The following is a 16,007-nucleotide window of genomic DNA, read 5'->3' on the forward strand; positions in this document are numbered from 1 at the left end:
GCACATGTGTGTTTATTTTGGTATGTATCTTGCTTGTTATACTTGGAGATTTTGAATCTGTGATTTTGTGTCCATCATCAATTTTGGGAATTTTTCAGCCATTTTTTCTTCAAACATTTCTTCTCCCTCTTTTTCTCTTTCCTCTCCTTCTGTCTTATCAATTATGGATATGTCATGCCATTTAATATTGTGTCAGAGTTCTTTGATGCTCTGTTATGTTCTTTCTTTCTCTCTTTTATTTCCACTCTTTTTTTCTGTTTGGGTAATTTCCACTGACTTATTTTCAAGTCCAGTAATTCTTTCCTTAGCTGTCTTAAGTCTACTAAAAAGCCCAAAGACATTTTTTACCTCTTTGACTATGTTTTTAATTTCTAGCATTTCCATTTGATTTTTCTTAGTTTTCATATCTCCTCTGAAATTACCTATCTGATCTCACATGTAGTCAACCTTTTCCATTAGAGCCTTTAAAATATTAATCATAGTTACTTTAAATTCCTTGTCTGATAATTTTTATATGTGTCCCATATATCACATGTTTGTGTTTATTATCTTTTTGGGGTGCTTTTTCTTGTCTTTTCATATACTCATAATATTTTGCTGAAAGCCGGATATCTTGTGTAGGATAGTAGACACTGAGATAGATATTTTTGGAGGCTTAAAGAGGAGTAGATTGTGAAATGACTTTGCCAGTTGTTATTTTCTTAATATTTGCTTCCCCTTTAGCTTTGGGTCTTTCCTTAATGCTGTGCCCTAAAGAGAATGTGTATCTTGAATTTCTTCCATATTCAGCCATATTCCCATATTATTTTTACTCAACACTTGTTAGGCTGTTGGTAGCAGGCCAGGGAGGAAGGATATTCCTTGATGTTCTGATTAAGACTCAGGTAGGCAATGTGTACCTCTGTATCAGCAATGTGGCCTTCACAAGTGCTCCTGCAACGTTCTCCAATTGTTGTGCTAATCCTAGCATATATTCTGTACCCTACTCCTGGGGATAGAGCATTACTTTTTTTTCTTCCCCTCACCACGATCATTCTTCCTACTGCCACCATCACCAATGAATTTCCTCCAATTCCCTAAGACAACGATTTTTTTGCCATTCTCTTTGCCATTTAACTCTTTCATTCCACTGGGAAATGGTTGTGGTTTTGAAAGTGGCTGCTGTTCTCCCCAGTCTTTCCTGTGAGTGCCTGGTGGGTTTTGTGGAGGAAAAACCTGCTATAGGATGTACCCCCTATATCTGCCACCTCCAATGTGTCACATTTTCATGCTAGTCTATACTCAACCTTTAGCAATTCATTAAAATGTTCAACTGAATCATCTTGCTGGTTTATATGACATCTGGTGGTGTCTGCCCAAGGAAAAACAAATGATGCCATCCTCTTTCTCTTTGCAGGTGCCTGTCTCTTTCCAGATTCTGAGTTGTTTGATTGCCCTGCAACCTAAATTTGCTGGTACATTTTTTTTAAATTAATGAATAGGTAGTTTGTATAGCTTTTTCCTTACAGTAAGAATGAGAAGGACACTCTCTGAAGCTCTCTGCATCTCTGAGCTTAAATTAGAAGCTAGATAGTTTACTCTGGAATTTCTTAATTTACCAAAATAAAGAACTTGAGATTATTTACTGTGAGTCATAGAAATGATAAGGGTTTGGTGAGAATGATGATTGTTTGAATTTATTGATTTTTCCGTGTCTTTAAATATTTTTATTGGAATGGGGGTAGTCTTGGCTGATAGCTGATCCCAGTATTTTCTAAAGTCTTAATGAAAACATCTGGGAGTGTGGGACATGAAGTGTTATTTTAAAGGAAAAGGTGTCATTCCAGCTTTGAGGAAAGATTGCTCCTTTAGTTTGGCAAAGGACTGGTTAAGATCCATGTCTGGAACATAGACGTTCCAGTCTAAATGCCTTTGCATAACGCTGTAAAAGGAGTTTTTATTGTGGGCAGAGTTGTATCTTTATAAATTATTATGTTTATTTGAACTTGGAATGAGGGGTCTCTCCTGAGTTTCCTGGAGTAAAGGGCCTGCAAATGATGTAGGATATGAGAAGAAAGGCATTTCACTGTGGGAAGATAAGCAAAGTAACAGTAACTAAGCAGAAAGGACTGGGTTTGTCCTTTAATGCCAGAAATGATTACTTTTTATATTCAGTCCTATGGTTTTCTTTCTACACTAAGATTTTTTTCCCCATTATGTCCAGGACTCAGTAAAGTTTGGTTATATGTTACCACCTGGAACTGGTAAGTGAGGAAAGTGAGGAAGAAATAACACTGTCCACATTTGGCACAACAGTTCAGAGGTCTCTGTTAATGGAAAAACAGACAGGCTTGGTGCGACCACAGGTGAACTGCGGGGGTCAAAATGGTAGTTTTCAGAAGAGAGCTGGTCGCTGGTCAAAGCCGCTGTCATTGGAATATAAAGCAAAAGGATTCAGATTTCTTCAAAGCACAACCATTCAAAATCTTACAGCTCCTATCAGCAACATGTATGGGTAAAGTAAGAAGATTAATGTTTAAAGCAGCAAAAAATTTAAATAATTAATTCTCTGAGGTGCCAGTAAAATGAGGTTATTTTCAATTCCATCAGTTCTTAGAGGCAGTAAATGTCCAACAAACAGAGGCAGTGATTTTGCATACTTGGCAGAGATTTGATGAACTCAATTTATGAATCAGGATCCTATTTATACTTTGGGTGGAAAGGATAGTCATTTGTTAGGTTAAGAAGAACCTATTCTTTGACTGCAAGGTTCATAATGTGAAAAACTATTATTGAGCCTGTTCTAAGAAGTACACAATCTTGGAAATACATTGTCACAGCCTTGGAAATACATTGGAAATACATTGTCACAGCCTTGGAGTTGAAAGAAATCTTTTCATTTATTTAATCTACTCGTCATTTACATCAGGTATAACTCCCAATGCCATCCCTCCCTGCCCCCGATAATAGGCCCCGGTGTGTGATGTTCCCTTTCCCGAGTCCAAGTGATCTCATTGTTCAATTCCCACCTATGAGTGAGAACATGTGGTGTTTGGTTTTCTGTTCTTGTGATAGTCTGCTGAGAATGATGGTTTCCAGCTGCATCCATGTCCTTACAAAGGACACAAACTCATCCTTTTTTATGGCTGCATAGTATTCCATGGTATATATGTGCCACATTTTCTTAATCCAGTCTGTCACTGATGGACATTTGGGTTGATTCCAAGTCTTTGCTATTGTGAATAGTGCCGCAATAAACATACGTGCGCATGTGTCTTTATAGCAGCATGATTTATAATCCTTTGGGTATATACCCAGTAATGGGATGGCTGGGTCAAATGGTATTTCTTGTTCTAGATCCTTGAGGAATCGCCATACTGTTTTCCACAATGGTTGAACTAGTTTACAATCCCACCAACAGTGTAAAAGTGTTCCTATTTCTCCACATCCTCTCCAGCACCTGTTGTTTCCTGACTTTTTAACGATTGCCATTCTAACTGGTGTGAGATGGTATCTCATTGTGGTTTTGATTTACATTTCTCTGATGGCCAGTGATGATGAGCTGGTACCATTCCTTTTGAAACTATTCCAATCAATAGAAAAAGAGAGAATCCTCCCTAACTCATTGTATGAGGCCAACATCATCCTGATACCAAAGCCTGGCACAGACACAACAAAAAAAGAGAATTTTAGACCAATATCCCTGATGAACATCGAAGCAGAAATCCTCAATAAAATATTAGCAAACTGAATCCAACAGCACATCAAAAAGCTTATCCACCATGATCAAGTGGGCTTCATCCCTAGGACGCAAGGCTGGTTCAACATACGCAAATCAATAAACGTAATCCAGCATATAAACAGAACCAAAGACAAAAACCACATGATTATCTCAATAGATGCAGAAAAGGCCTAAGACAAAATTCAACAGCTCTTCATGCTAAAAACTCTCAATAAATTTGGTATTGATGGAACGTATCTCAAAATAATAAGAGCTATTTATGACAAACCCACAGCCAGTATCATACTGAATGGGCAAAAACTGGAAGCATTCCCTTTGAAAACTGGCACAAGACAGGGATGCCCTCTCTCACCACTCCTATTCAACATAGTGTTAGAACGTTTTAACTTACATCTATTCTGAGTCACTTTTACCAACATCTAATTGCATTTTATGGTTGTTGTTTTCAATTCTCCCTTCCTGCATTAGGACAGTTTTCAGCATTGTTTCAGGAAATCAAAACATGTAAATGCTTTCCGAATAGATAACAATACTATCCACTCAAGGATATAGTCTTCTTTGACTACTTACCAATTATTTCATTTTCTTTGGGTAAGAAATGCATGTTCTGAATCCCTGCATGAGCATTTGCAATGAAAAAAAAAAAAAAAACTAGAATCTTTTACTTTTTCAGCCCTTATACGCAGACATGCTGGACATCTCTCATCTTTTCCTTCAATCCGTTGTTTATTTTGGGACTATTGTTTCTGTGCAAAGTCTAGGTGTCTTTCGGTATGTTCAAATAGAACCCTGCTAGCAAATCAATGCTATGTAATGGTCTCTTCTAGAAAAATAAAAGTTGGACATTTAATAATATATTTAGGGGCATACAATAAGCAGAGATGATGACATTTAAAGCGTGTTGCTTCATGTTTTAAGTTAATTTATAGAAAGGATTGTTTTCATTGTGGTACTGTGGTGTTATCATTTGTTTTCAGTAATTTTAATACATTTAGCCAATATGATTTCATAAGCAAGATTCTCTGCAAATCTTAAAGCCCAACCTGGAAGTGAACTGGTGGTGTGTTAACTCTCTGAACTGCTGAGGTACCATTTGGTATACAGTTCCATGGGATGTAACTGTCATAGTTTGGTCAAATAGTTGGGAGGGCTTAACAAATATTGTAGATTGGATTAAATTCAGGAAGTTGAGGGCTGCAAGTACAGTCAAATCCTTACTACAGAAGCAATATTGCCAAAACAGAAGTCCAGACTACCATAGTAGGAAGAATGGCAGTCAGTGGGAGGGGAATATGACCATAAAAGAGTTTTAAGTTAAATGTCTTATTCCCAGTTCTTGTGCTCTAAGTGAGGCTGTATGCCTACCCCCATGTGTGTGGCATATGACATATCCTGGGTAATAGAAAGAACTAGAAAGCAGGGTCAGTGTGGCTCTAACTATATACCAATGAACAATTCTTGGTCTTGCTATCATGGCTTTTAATTTGCACAAGTTAGGGAAATTTGTGAACTGACAAGACTGACATTTTTCAACAATAAAAGTAAAGTTGTTACCTGTTTATTGATGGATTAATTCCATTTAGGAAAGTTTTAAGACTTCAAGGATTTGGTGTAGAAGTATAGAACATAATTGATTATTGTATAGCATTTTAAAAATGATTTTTGCTTGATGGCTTGGTTTGGATTTTTTGTTTGCTTTATTTTTTAATGTGATTTCAATGCTGTTTTTCTCATTTTACCTTTCAAAATAATATGCTAGATATTGGAAGTGTTTGATAATAAATCTAATTACTTATGGTTTTCTTACTCCCACTTCTACCAAGACATAGATGCATAGATGCAAAGCCAGAACTATAACTCAGGGACAATTCCAGTTCTGCCCTTGAAAGTGCTGACCATGGGAAACAATGCAAACACATCAATAATTTTAATTGAAGTCAGATTTTTAGCTTTCAAAACACTTGCCATTTCAATAGTGAAAAAAAGCTAAATAAAATTTTAAAACAGAGAATTACCTTCAGTTAAAAATAAGCAGCCATTATAAACATTTTTCTAGAGCAAATACTGACAGAAAACTCCATCAATTATGCTTTTCTTTAAAATTTCACTTTGTTATACAGAGATTTTGTCTGTAAGAATAATTTTTTAATATTCATTGTCAATGCAACAAGATTTCTCTCCATTTTTTTTATCTGTGTTGTTTACACTGGTAAGTACAATATATGCAATTATTTCTTGGACATAATCATTTGTAATTCAACTTCAACTTGAAATTGTCCAAAAATGAAATAGCAAACACATCACAATATAGACAAAAGTGGAGCTTTTTCCAAGATGACAATTTAATGATTGGCTTTGGCCACTAAAACAGTCATGTGACATGTGATTGATTTAAAGCAAATGGTTGCTGATCAGTCCCTATTCTTTCAGACCTTTCCTGTCATTCTCACATTTATTTATACTCTTGGCTATTCTTATAGCATTGTTGATTATCTGAGAAAAATTATTTTTACCCACTCTGAAATAATCTATGTTTCTGCAACAATGAGCATAATTGTCAATTATGGCACATTATTCACAGCTCAAAATATCCCTACTAAACAGGGTGCCCACAATGTGATGAAATGCAAGTACATAGAGACTTCAGAGAGATACAGAACTTCAGTCTTCCTCTAAAGAATTAAAGATTAAAATGGGATAGATTTAGGTGATCAGGGTTAGGGACACAGTAGTGAAATAATTTTAACAAATTATAAAAATTATAAATTTAGTTATCAGTTATGCTCTATGAGAAAGAACATGTATCTTACATTGGATACTCAGAGCTTAACACACAGTAGCCATTCAGTAAATATTTGTAGAACTTTGTAAAGAAAGAGAACAAGCGGGAAGGCAGCTATAAGCACCAAAGGAGTGAAATCTCTAAAACTACAACTTCTCATATCAATTTGTTGTGAATAAAGACACAAGCAGGAACTTGGTTTTGTTTTGTATTTTGTGCTTTTCAAAGGATTTTTACCTCATCTCCTCTGACGTTATTTGGACCCTACTGAGTGAATACCAGTGAAAAAAATCAGTTTCTACATCCTTAACTTTGTTAGGATTCTAAGCTGCAACAGCTTTGTCAATCTCGTAGCTTAGGTGTGGTTGAATATAGTAGAGAAATGAGGCCCATCTAGGAAGGAATTTGTTATTTTTATGTTAACCATACAAAAAAAAATACTCTATCTTATGGGGTAATTGTGAGGAAAAATGAATGCAGATAGCTCTGAAGTGCCACAACAAAATGTATCATCTTTTCCAAATTTATTTTTTAGCTGGCAACTCCAGGCGGACACTGAAATGCAGATAAAATGGCATAAATAACTCACCCTGGGTCATTAGGTGAGTGACTGCTTCTAAAAACTCAGAAATGTAAAGGTACAGATGGAAAAAATACATATCTTTTCTTAAGAATAAAATCACTTTAGTTTACAAAGTTTGTACAATATTTTTAAAGTCTTCCATGAAAATAAGCAATTCTCGGGAGCCTACTGTGAAAAATTTCACCAGATGGGCTCCTAGCCCCTGGACTCAAAACTGACAGCCTATTTAGGTGGGCTTTAAATTCATTATGGAAAAAATGTGACCGATACCCTATGTCTTCCAAACACAAAGGAGTTGCTTCCAGTTTTGAATTAACGCTGAACAACAATTCTATCAAAAAAGAACAGTTAACATCAATTAAAGACATCTGGTGAGTGACAAATTTATCCAAATGTAGAACATCCATAAGAATCCTAAATAAAGGGCAATTTCATCAAGAAAATTAACAAATCCAAGTGAGTAGATGACATCTTGAATATCTTCAAACTGGTAGGAAGAAAATTATTCAGTGTACTAGAAAAGTGGGAATTTAATGCAAAAGGCTACAAGAAAGTTTAGAATTTAATACACAAGAAAATTTATTAATGAATAAGAATTAAAATATATCTAGTTTATTCTCCAGATGAGAAGATTTATAAAACTTCATGAGTTTGGAGAATAACAGAGATATTGTAAAGAAAAAAAAATGCTAAAAATTTTCGTTTAACTCCTGATTTTAAAATATATAATTACAACAAAAATTTTTTATATCCTGTTCTCTTGTCTGTACCTTTCCTTCCCTCCCCTGATTAGCTAAAAGCCAGTAAGAAAGCAGACATTAGCAGAGGGAAGAAGGGTAACTCAGATAGTTCTGAGATAGTTCTGAAATTTATAAACATCTGAAAAGTTAGATGGTCAATCCATTGATAGGATAAGATACTTCAGAGACCTGTGTCATTGGATTTGATGTTAAGAAAGAACAATATAAAATAAGCAAACTAAGAATAGTGAAGAAAGGGGAAAATCATTTACAGTAAAATTAAAATTAGCTCCTAGGTCTATGAAGAGATTATTAGACTTCAAAAATCATTGGTAAGAATATCCCTAACATAAAATTTAGAAAATAAGAAATGAAGAGAAAGATGTTGACTAGATCATTTTCAGTGTTACCAAATTGGGAGAACATACAGATTCTAGTATACTGGTCACTACCTTTGGGCTTAAACAAGACAGTGACTTATAAAAATAAATCATGCCTTAAGAATATCAAATTCACCTGAGGTCAGGAGTTTGAGACCAGCCGAACCAACAAGGTGAAACCCTGTCTCTACTAAAAAGACAAAATTAGCTAGGTGTGGTGGCATATGCCTCTAATTCCGGCTACTCAGGAGGCTGAGACAGGAGAATCGCTTGAACTTGAGAGGCAGAGGTTGCAATGGGCCGAGATCCCAGCATTGCACTCCAGTGCAGTGGCTCACGCCTATAATCCCAGCACTTTGGGAGGCTGAGGCGGGTGGATCACGAGGTCAGGAGATCAAGACCATCCTGGCTAACATGGTAAAACCCCGTCTCTACTAAAAATACAAAAAAAAAATTATTCGGGAATGGTGGTGGGCGCCTGTAGTCCCAGGTACTCAGGAGGCTGAGGCAGGAGAATGGCGTGAACCCGGGAGGCGGAGCTTTCAGTGAGCCGAGATCTCACCACTGCACTGAAGCCTGGGTGACAGAGCGAGACTCCATCTCAAAAAAAAAAATCAAACTCTCTTATGGACCAAATGTTTGTGTCCCCCTGAAATACATATGTTGAAGCCCTAACCTCCACTGTGATGGTTTTTGGAGGTGGGGTCTTTGGGAGGTAATTAGGATTAGATGAATTCATGAAGGTGGGGCCATGATGATGGGACTAGTGACCTTAAAAGAAGCAGCAGCAGAGAGCTTGCTTTCTCTCTCTGCCATGTGAGGACCCAGGAAAAAGTAGCTTTCTGCAAGCCATGAGCAAACCAGGAAGAGAGCGCTTACCAGGAGCAAAATTGGTTGGCATTTTGATCTTGAACTTCCCAGCCTGTAGAATTGTGATAAAGTACATTTCTGTTTAAGCTACCTAGTCTATGGTATATTGTAGCCCAAGCTGATTAATATAATCTCTTTGCCCTGATGCCTTGATTTTCTATTTATTTGGGAACTGGTCTTCAATTCAACTTATGAATGAGCACAACATGGCATAGAATCATAGAAATTCATAACTGGTAGGAAACAGAACTCTCACGTAGCTTAACCACCCATCTTATGCCTGATTTGTTTGAGCTGAAAAGTGACTAAATGGTCTTCCAAGATACACTGGAACCCCTCTCATGAGAAGAATTCACTAAATAAGGTGATCGTTTAAGGATGATCTTTTTTCTACCTCTTTTGTATGCCTTAAATTTTCACAATGAAAGATGCAAGACCTACAGAGAGGCATGTAGGGAGGAACAGAGACTATTTTAAATTTCTAACATTTTCTTTGGATTTTCAAAGGTCATAATACCAAAGATAAATTCCTCAGATTCTAAAGAGAACTAATTCTTTAAACTTTCTTCATCAAAAGCAGGAAACATCTACCTCTAAGTCTACAATTTTGGATTATATTATGGCAAAAATGTTAAGCGTTGGAGGGTGACATGCTCAGACCAGAGCAAAATAAAATTTTATAGCCCTAAAGTGACCACTTCTAACTAGGCAATAAGTCTGGCTCTTTTTTCTGATAAACATTAACTTCTAATTAGGATCATTTAATTAAGTGGAAGCATTTTCTTTATGCCAGTGGATTCTCAAGAAGCTACAAAGCAGTGAAATGAGAGTTCTACTGTTTACCTTGGACAAATGTAGGCCAACTCAGGTTCTCTTAATCTGGAACTTGACCATTTCCACCAAGATAAAATTTTTTGCATTAAACAAATACAAATAGGAAATGTCCTAGCATCATTAAGTAGTCTCAGTTCCTTAAAGTCACGGCTCAGTTAATCATTTGCTTTTAGAATGTTTTCCTCCAAGAATAGGGAAATGTTTAATGACATATTTGTAATTATTCAAAATATTCTCCCTTTTGCCTTTACACATCTTTTTCAGATCACATGTCTCTGAAATTCAATAAAAGAAAACATTATATGAATAGTTTGATTTCATATTTAATTTATAATAAGAAAACTCCATAAGAGTAAGATGTGTTTGCAGTTTGGTCACCTATTACAGTGAGTGACTGTATGATGTTAAAAGGAATTTCAAGCTCAAAGCCAGGCCCCTTCTTTTATGCAATAATACACACAACCAAACACCAACCAGCAAAACACATAAATTTGAACAATCCCTCAGAGTTTGATGAATTTACTTGGTTAGTTATTAAACACAGTATTCAGTCAAAGGATTGGCATATGTCTCAGCAAATCCTCATTTTTTAACAAACACAGTTAGGCATACTACACTTTATCTGCACATACCCATGCCTCACCCTTAAAAGCTGGATGGTAACTCCATAGAAAGGATGAAAGATGACTTTGGGCCATCACAATAGAATCACTGGTTATAACACAAAGTGTTCTCATACTAGAGAAATGTGTTTGCATTTGTGGTTTTTCTGATGCCTTCAAATGAATATTCCTACGTCACAACTACATCTGTTTGGATGCCTACCCCCTTGGGTAAATGAACAAAGGGATGTGTTCTTAGCACTTGCTTGATGGAAATTAACAATCGCTTTCATCCTTGCCTTGTGTAGCTTTCTTTGAGTTGCTCTATTTGCTTTTTGCCATGAGCTAATATAAATTTTAAAAGTATCATGACTGTGGTATCTTAAGAACGCTATGTAATTGGAAATAAGGTTTAACCTTCAGTAGAGCCCTGAGGATGTTCACCTTAAAATGTTTAAAAAAAAAAAAAGATAAAAGAAGTAATTAGATATATATGCCAGGATTGAAAGCTCATGGAAGGGAAGAACTTTCAGAATGTTACTGGTTGAAGTACCTAATGACGTAAGTTTAATTTATGATTTTGGACATGCCCAGAAGGTTTCATATTCAAGACATAAATTCCCTATGTTTTGATTTTTAATCATATATTTTCTGCATGCACTCAAAAACTAGAGTGTTCAATATCAGGCTAGTAGACTTATATGAATGAATGGTAAGATATAAACTAGTTGAAAGAATTTTCATCAAATGCTACCCAGGCCACATAGACAAACAAGTCTTCGTTTGTTAATAAGCTGTGTACAGTCAGAAAACTGAAAGTTAACTAAAGGTTTCCCACAAGCCTAATCATGATAGTATAGTATTAAAATCCAAAACCAAAACTAAAATGTTATATGTACACATGTTTAGAAAACAGATGAAAACAAAAGTTACTTACACTTTTGCTCCGAGAAAGCAAATCACAGGTATTTCTTTTCATTGTGGTGTTTTAAGTAACTAAAATGAGAACTAGTGTTTCCAATGTCAATGCTCTCACTGCAAGTATCCACTCAAAAGCCAACTGGAATGCTGAAAAGAAAAGGAAGGAAATGTTTAATCAAGTATATGATTAACACATGCACTTTGAAATGCTCTTAGACTGGGACAGTAATTCTTAAATAATTCATCGGAACAGGCTAAAATGGTACTGTGTTTAAAACAATAAAAACATATACACAAGCAACATTTCCAAAACCGTTTTTGTTAAATGTAAGTTAGAGATTTCAAGCATCATCTGTTTTCTATTAAATATTCAACTCTACCGTTTTAGTGGCTGGAAAAAAAAAAAAAAAAAAACCAGATATGGTAGCCATAACCTAAAGTTACATGTACAAAATGAAGAGGCAAACTGAATTGTGTATATGTTGATTCTTGTTGGGACAGCTAGGGACTCGACAGTTTTTCACTAAGGGATCACTAAGGTGATCCACTGCTGGAGGAATCTTACCTACATGTGAAGAAAAGAGCCCTCTGAGCAACTGAATCATTGCCTCTTGTTTCACTGACAATAATCAATAGTACTTTAAAGCCAATCCAATAACTCTTCAGTAAATTTAGTGAGTTCCCTACCCCTTTAGTTCAAAGTGGTTGTAAGGAATACTTGAGAAGATGAGAACAAAAAGTATAAGCAATAACTGTTAAGTAGTAACTGTTATTTCAAGGAATCTTCCAGAGTAATTGCCACTTGAATGACATTGATATCCTCATTATCTAACAAATCTTTGCTTTCTCCTAGACACTACAATGGAGATTCTTCATTTTCAGTTTTGAAGATAGAACAAATCGAATAGCTGTACGTATTGTTTTCATTTACGATATTCTTTTACATCAGGACACAACCTACATATTTATAGGGTATATTTGCATGTGGGCTGAAGTGCTTTCAGGGAAAGAACTTACTGTAAGGGAAAGAGGATAAAAGACCTGATCAAACCACAAAAACTCTGATATTGCAAGTTTAGGCTAATATTGTAGGTGTAGACTGATGTTAACAGTGGCATGTAGTTCTATCATTTGGGTTTGTTCTAAGCTTTTCAAAAAACATGTGTCTGAGACTTAAGGAAAAGAGTAACAGCAGTGAAGGTCTGAAGGAGCTGGTTTTGCTGAAATGATTGAAAAATATTAAAGTACAAAGTAGTACGAATTATACATTTAAAAGATGAAAAACAAAGTAACTATGTATCATTTCAAAAAAAAAAAAAAAACATACAAAATGAAAACAGAGAAGCCTGCAGGGAATACAGCCTTTTTAAAGGCTGAAAATACTTGTTTGGAATATATGTGAGTCACCCTCTCAAGTCTTCTCAAAATAAAACGAAGACACTTTGCGGGAGGTTAGAGGTCCCATAACAGCAAAGTAGAGGTAGAAACAGAGAAATAAGTTCACTGCAGCTAAGAACATCTCTAGATGCAACTTGGGGACTCAAAGGCAAACAATGGACAAAGCCTTCTTCCAAGGTTGATAGAAATGCTTGCCTGAAGATTAAAGAAAAATGCACAATCAAATGTGAGTTGCTAAGATAAATACTGTTTCTCTGAGTGTGTACGGAATTTTTCTAAAGGAGAAGGATTTGAAGGGAGGAGCTGATCCACAAATGGAAAGTTCTCAGCTAGTACACCTCCAGGAATTGAATCACCTTTACAAATTAGCATCCTATAGGTCCCAGAAAATGTGGAATTATGTTACTCATTTAATTTAGGAATTGAACAGAAATAATACAAACTGTGAACAAAATATTACATATCTAGGGAGAAAAAAATTTAGATAACAGCTGTGGGAAGCTTACATATTATCAGAGAAAAACTTATTCAAAATATTTATTTATTCATCCAGTATTTAATGAGTAGCCTTAGGGACAACCATGGAATAGTTGTCCTACTAGGCTAGTGACTCAGTGGTAACAAATCAGTCAAATCAGACAAATAATGGATTTGACCTGATAAGCTTTGCTGAATTAACCAGGTTTTTTAAAAATTTGCCTTGAAATCATTTAAAGACCATCATTAGCAGATACTTTCCTGTGGGAAATTAGAACTTACAGAAACTTCAATAGGTAAAGAGATTCAGTTGAAAACTGACTGCTGATGGAATAGCTCTTCTCACCCTGTATAGCTAGAAGGCACCTAGCCTTACTAAAAGAGTATAGACTTTGGAACCAGATAGGTATAGATTGGAATTTCAGCTTTCCACTGGCATTCTATGTAGCTTTTAGGTACATTATTTGATTTATCTGAACTTTTTCCAGTTCTGCAAAAGAAAGATAGTAATACACATATGTGTTTTCAAAATAAATGAAGTAAAAAGTATTGTCTAGGAGAATGCTTGGCTCATAGGAGGTATTTGGATCTCATCATCATCATCATATATTTATCATCATCCATCATCACTACCTTCTTATTCTCTTAGTATCAAATAGCAAGCAACACCAGCCCATTCTTATTTTTTCTCCTATAAATGCTAACCTCTCCCAAATAATACATATGTGGGCAGATCTATTTTATACTAACCAGTATGAATAACCTATCAGTTAAAGGTCCAGGAGTAAACAGACAGCATACTTATATTAGGATAATTTACAGCAGGTTCAACAAAGAGACTCTTTAAGGAGATGTTGGTAGGGTAGAGGAATCCACAAAGGATGGCACAGTACTTGGAACTAGCAATAGCAAAGTTTTCACCCTAAGAGGGATGGGTTGCCCATACCTAGGAAAAAGCATCACCCGGAATGGGCTGCCTTTAAAATGGAAGTTGCTCTCTGGGACACAGCTAGCCTCAGGTCTCCCTAAAAGGAAGGAGATAAGAAGATGCACGCAGTCTCATTTTCCTTTCTCCATCTGTCTCCTGCTAGGACTCCCCACTAGCCAAATGCAAGCAAGCAGGAGGGCAAAGGAGGAAGATGTACATCTCACTGGTCAACCTTCCAGGGTACAAAGCCCCTCAAGGTAGGGCAGGGAGGAGAGTGGAGATGGAGAGGAAATGGTAGATGCACTCTGCAGTCTATGAAGAGGATTGCATGTTCTGCCACCTCATTTATCCTTAAAAAAGTCTGTAATTTATCCTTAAACTTTCCAATAATCCTGTGAGGTAGACATTGTCAACATGTTATCCCATGGCACAAAAGAGGAAATCAGAACCAAAAAATGAAGGAAATTGCCCAGGAAATGGCAGAACCAGGATTCACACCTGACTGATCTGCCTCAAAAGTCCACGTTTTTGTCTACTCTTTCGTAGTGCTTTGCTACCAATAGCATGAACCAGTGCATCTTAATTATGAACAACTGGTAACCTCTGCAAAAATCAAAGCTGTGCCTAAACTAAAAAATGTTTGATGAAAAGGTTGACTCTCAGGAAGGCATTTATCCTAGTTTCTACAAATTTCTCTCTCAGCAAAGATAATGTGGTTAGACTGCAGAAAGCTTTCTTCCTCCAGGTGCACTAAAAAGAAAGTCAGGCAAGAGAATACTCACACGTGCAATTTCATTACGATAGGAGTTTCCACATAAAGTTAATTAGAAAGAAGGAAGAGTCGGCTCCTTCAGGGAGAACACTTTAGAAATAAAAATGAAGAGAGGAGGTAGATAAGACAGCTAGTGCTGGAATATTCAGAGATGGAATTAGAGATGGAGCACCTGTATACATTTTGCTATGTCGACGCAAAGGGAATTAAGACAGGTTCTATCCTAGAGATTAAAGATTTATATAGCAGAAAATGTCTTGAACTGGTCATCAGATGAAGTAAGTTCTACTTTCATTGCTACGTCATATACACAAACTGTTTAGTATTAGGAAAATCCTTTCCCTTTTTTCTCTTGTATCTCCACAACCCACCTCACAGCATTGTTATGGGGATTAATCAGACAATATCTCAGAAAAAATTCTGGGGACTTTAAGTTCCCTGCAAATATAAATTTATGTATTGAAACAGCAAATGTCCCCATACATAATGACACCCTTCAATATAAGAATGAAAAGGGGTTCCAATCATCCACAAATATTAGAGAAGCTACTGAACAGGACATGTTTTATATATTTAAGAAGAATTCTTTATTCCCCTCTTTTTGAACTAACATTTTTTTCTTCTATACAGCAAGTCAGTTCATGTAGTAACTGCTGAATTATAAAGTCACTCAGATGCATTGCTTTTAAAAAGTTTATTGATCACCTTATATGTGTCAGGCACAGTACTAAGCCCTCAGATAAACAACAAACTTTCTTGATGCGAAGGGAAAGAATTGTTTGGGTGCAGTTGCCTATGAGTGATCAAGGTGTAATGTATTAGCTCTGTCTCAAACTTACTGTTGTCTCCAACTCATCCAAAGATAGATTTTTCTAGGGCTGCATAAAGTAGACATCAAAATGAAACCAAACTTGGCAGTTTCTTCCCTTGATTAGATTCTAATCTAAATGAAGAATGAATGTATGTGGCATGGATAAGAAGAGAAATTTGATCACAATC

General features: G+C 36.0%; 1 protein-coding gene across 8 annotated transcripts in view; it reads right to left on the reverse strand.

Moving 5' to 3' along the window:
- The window catches only part of PDE4D (phosphodiesterase 4D), a 1,626,844-nt gene that overhangs the window by 1,239,041 nt on the left and 371,796 nt on the right, over nt 1-16,007 (reverse strand). For all 8 annotated transcript variants that reach the window (XM_033179631.1, XM_033179630.1, XM_033179629.1 and 5 more), the window contains one exon: nt 11,450-11,580. In XM_033179631.1, coding sequence (XP_033035522.1) covers nt 11,450-11,491 — 42 coding nt within the window. In that variant the 5' untranslated portion in view covers nt 11,492-11,580. The remainder of the gene's footprint in view (nt 1-11,449; nt 11,581-16,007) is intronic.

The sequence above is a fragment of the Trachypithecus francoisi genome, unplaced genomic scaffold (assembly GCF_009764315.1).
Source record: "Trachypithecus francoisi isolate TF-2019V2 unplaced genomic scaffold, Tfra_2.0 Lachesis_group2, whole genome shotgun sequence".
NCBI classification, from domain to species: Eukaryota; Metazoa; Chordata; class Mammalia; order Primates; family Cercopithecidae; genus Trachypithecus; species Trachypithecus francoisi.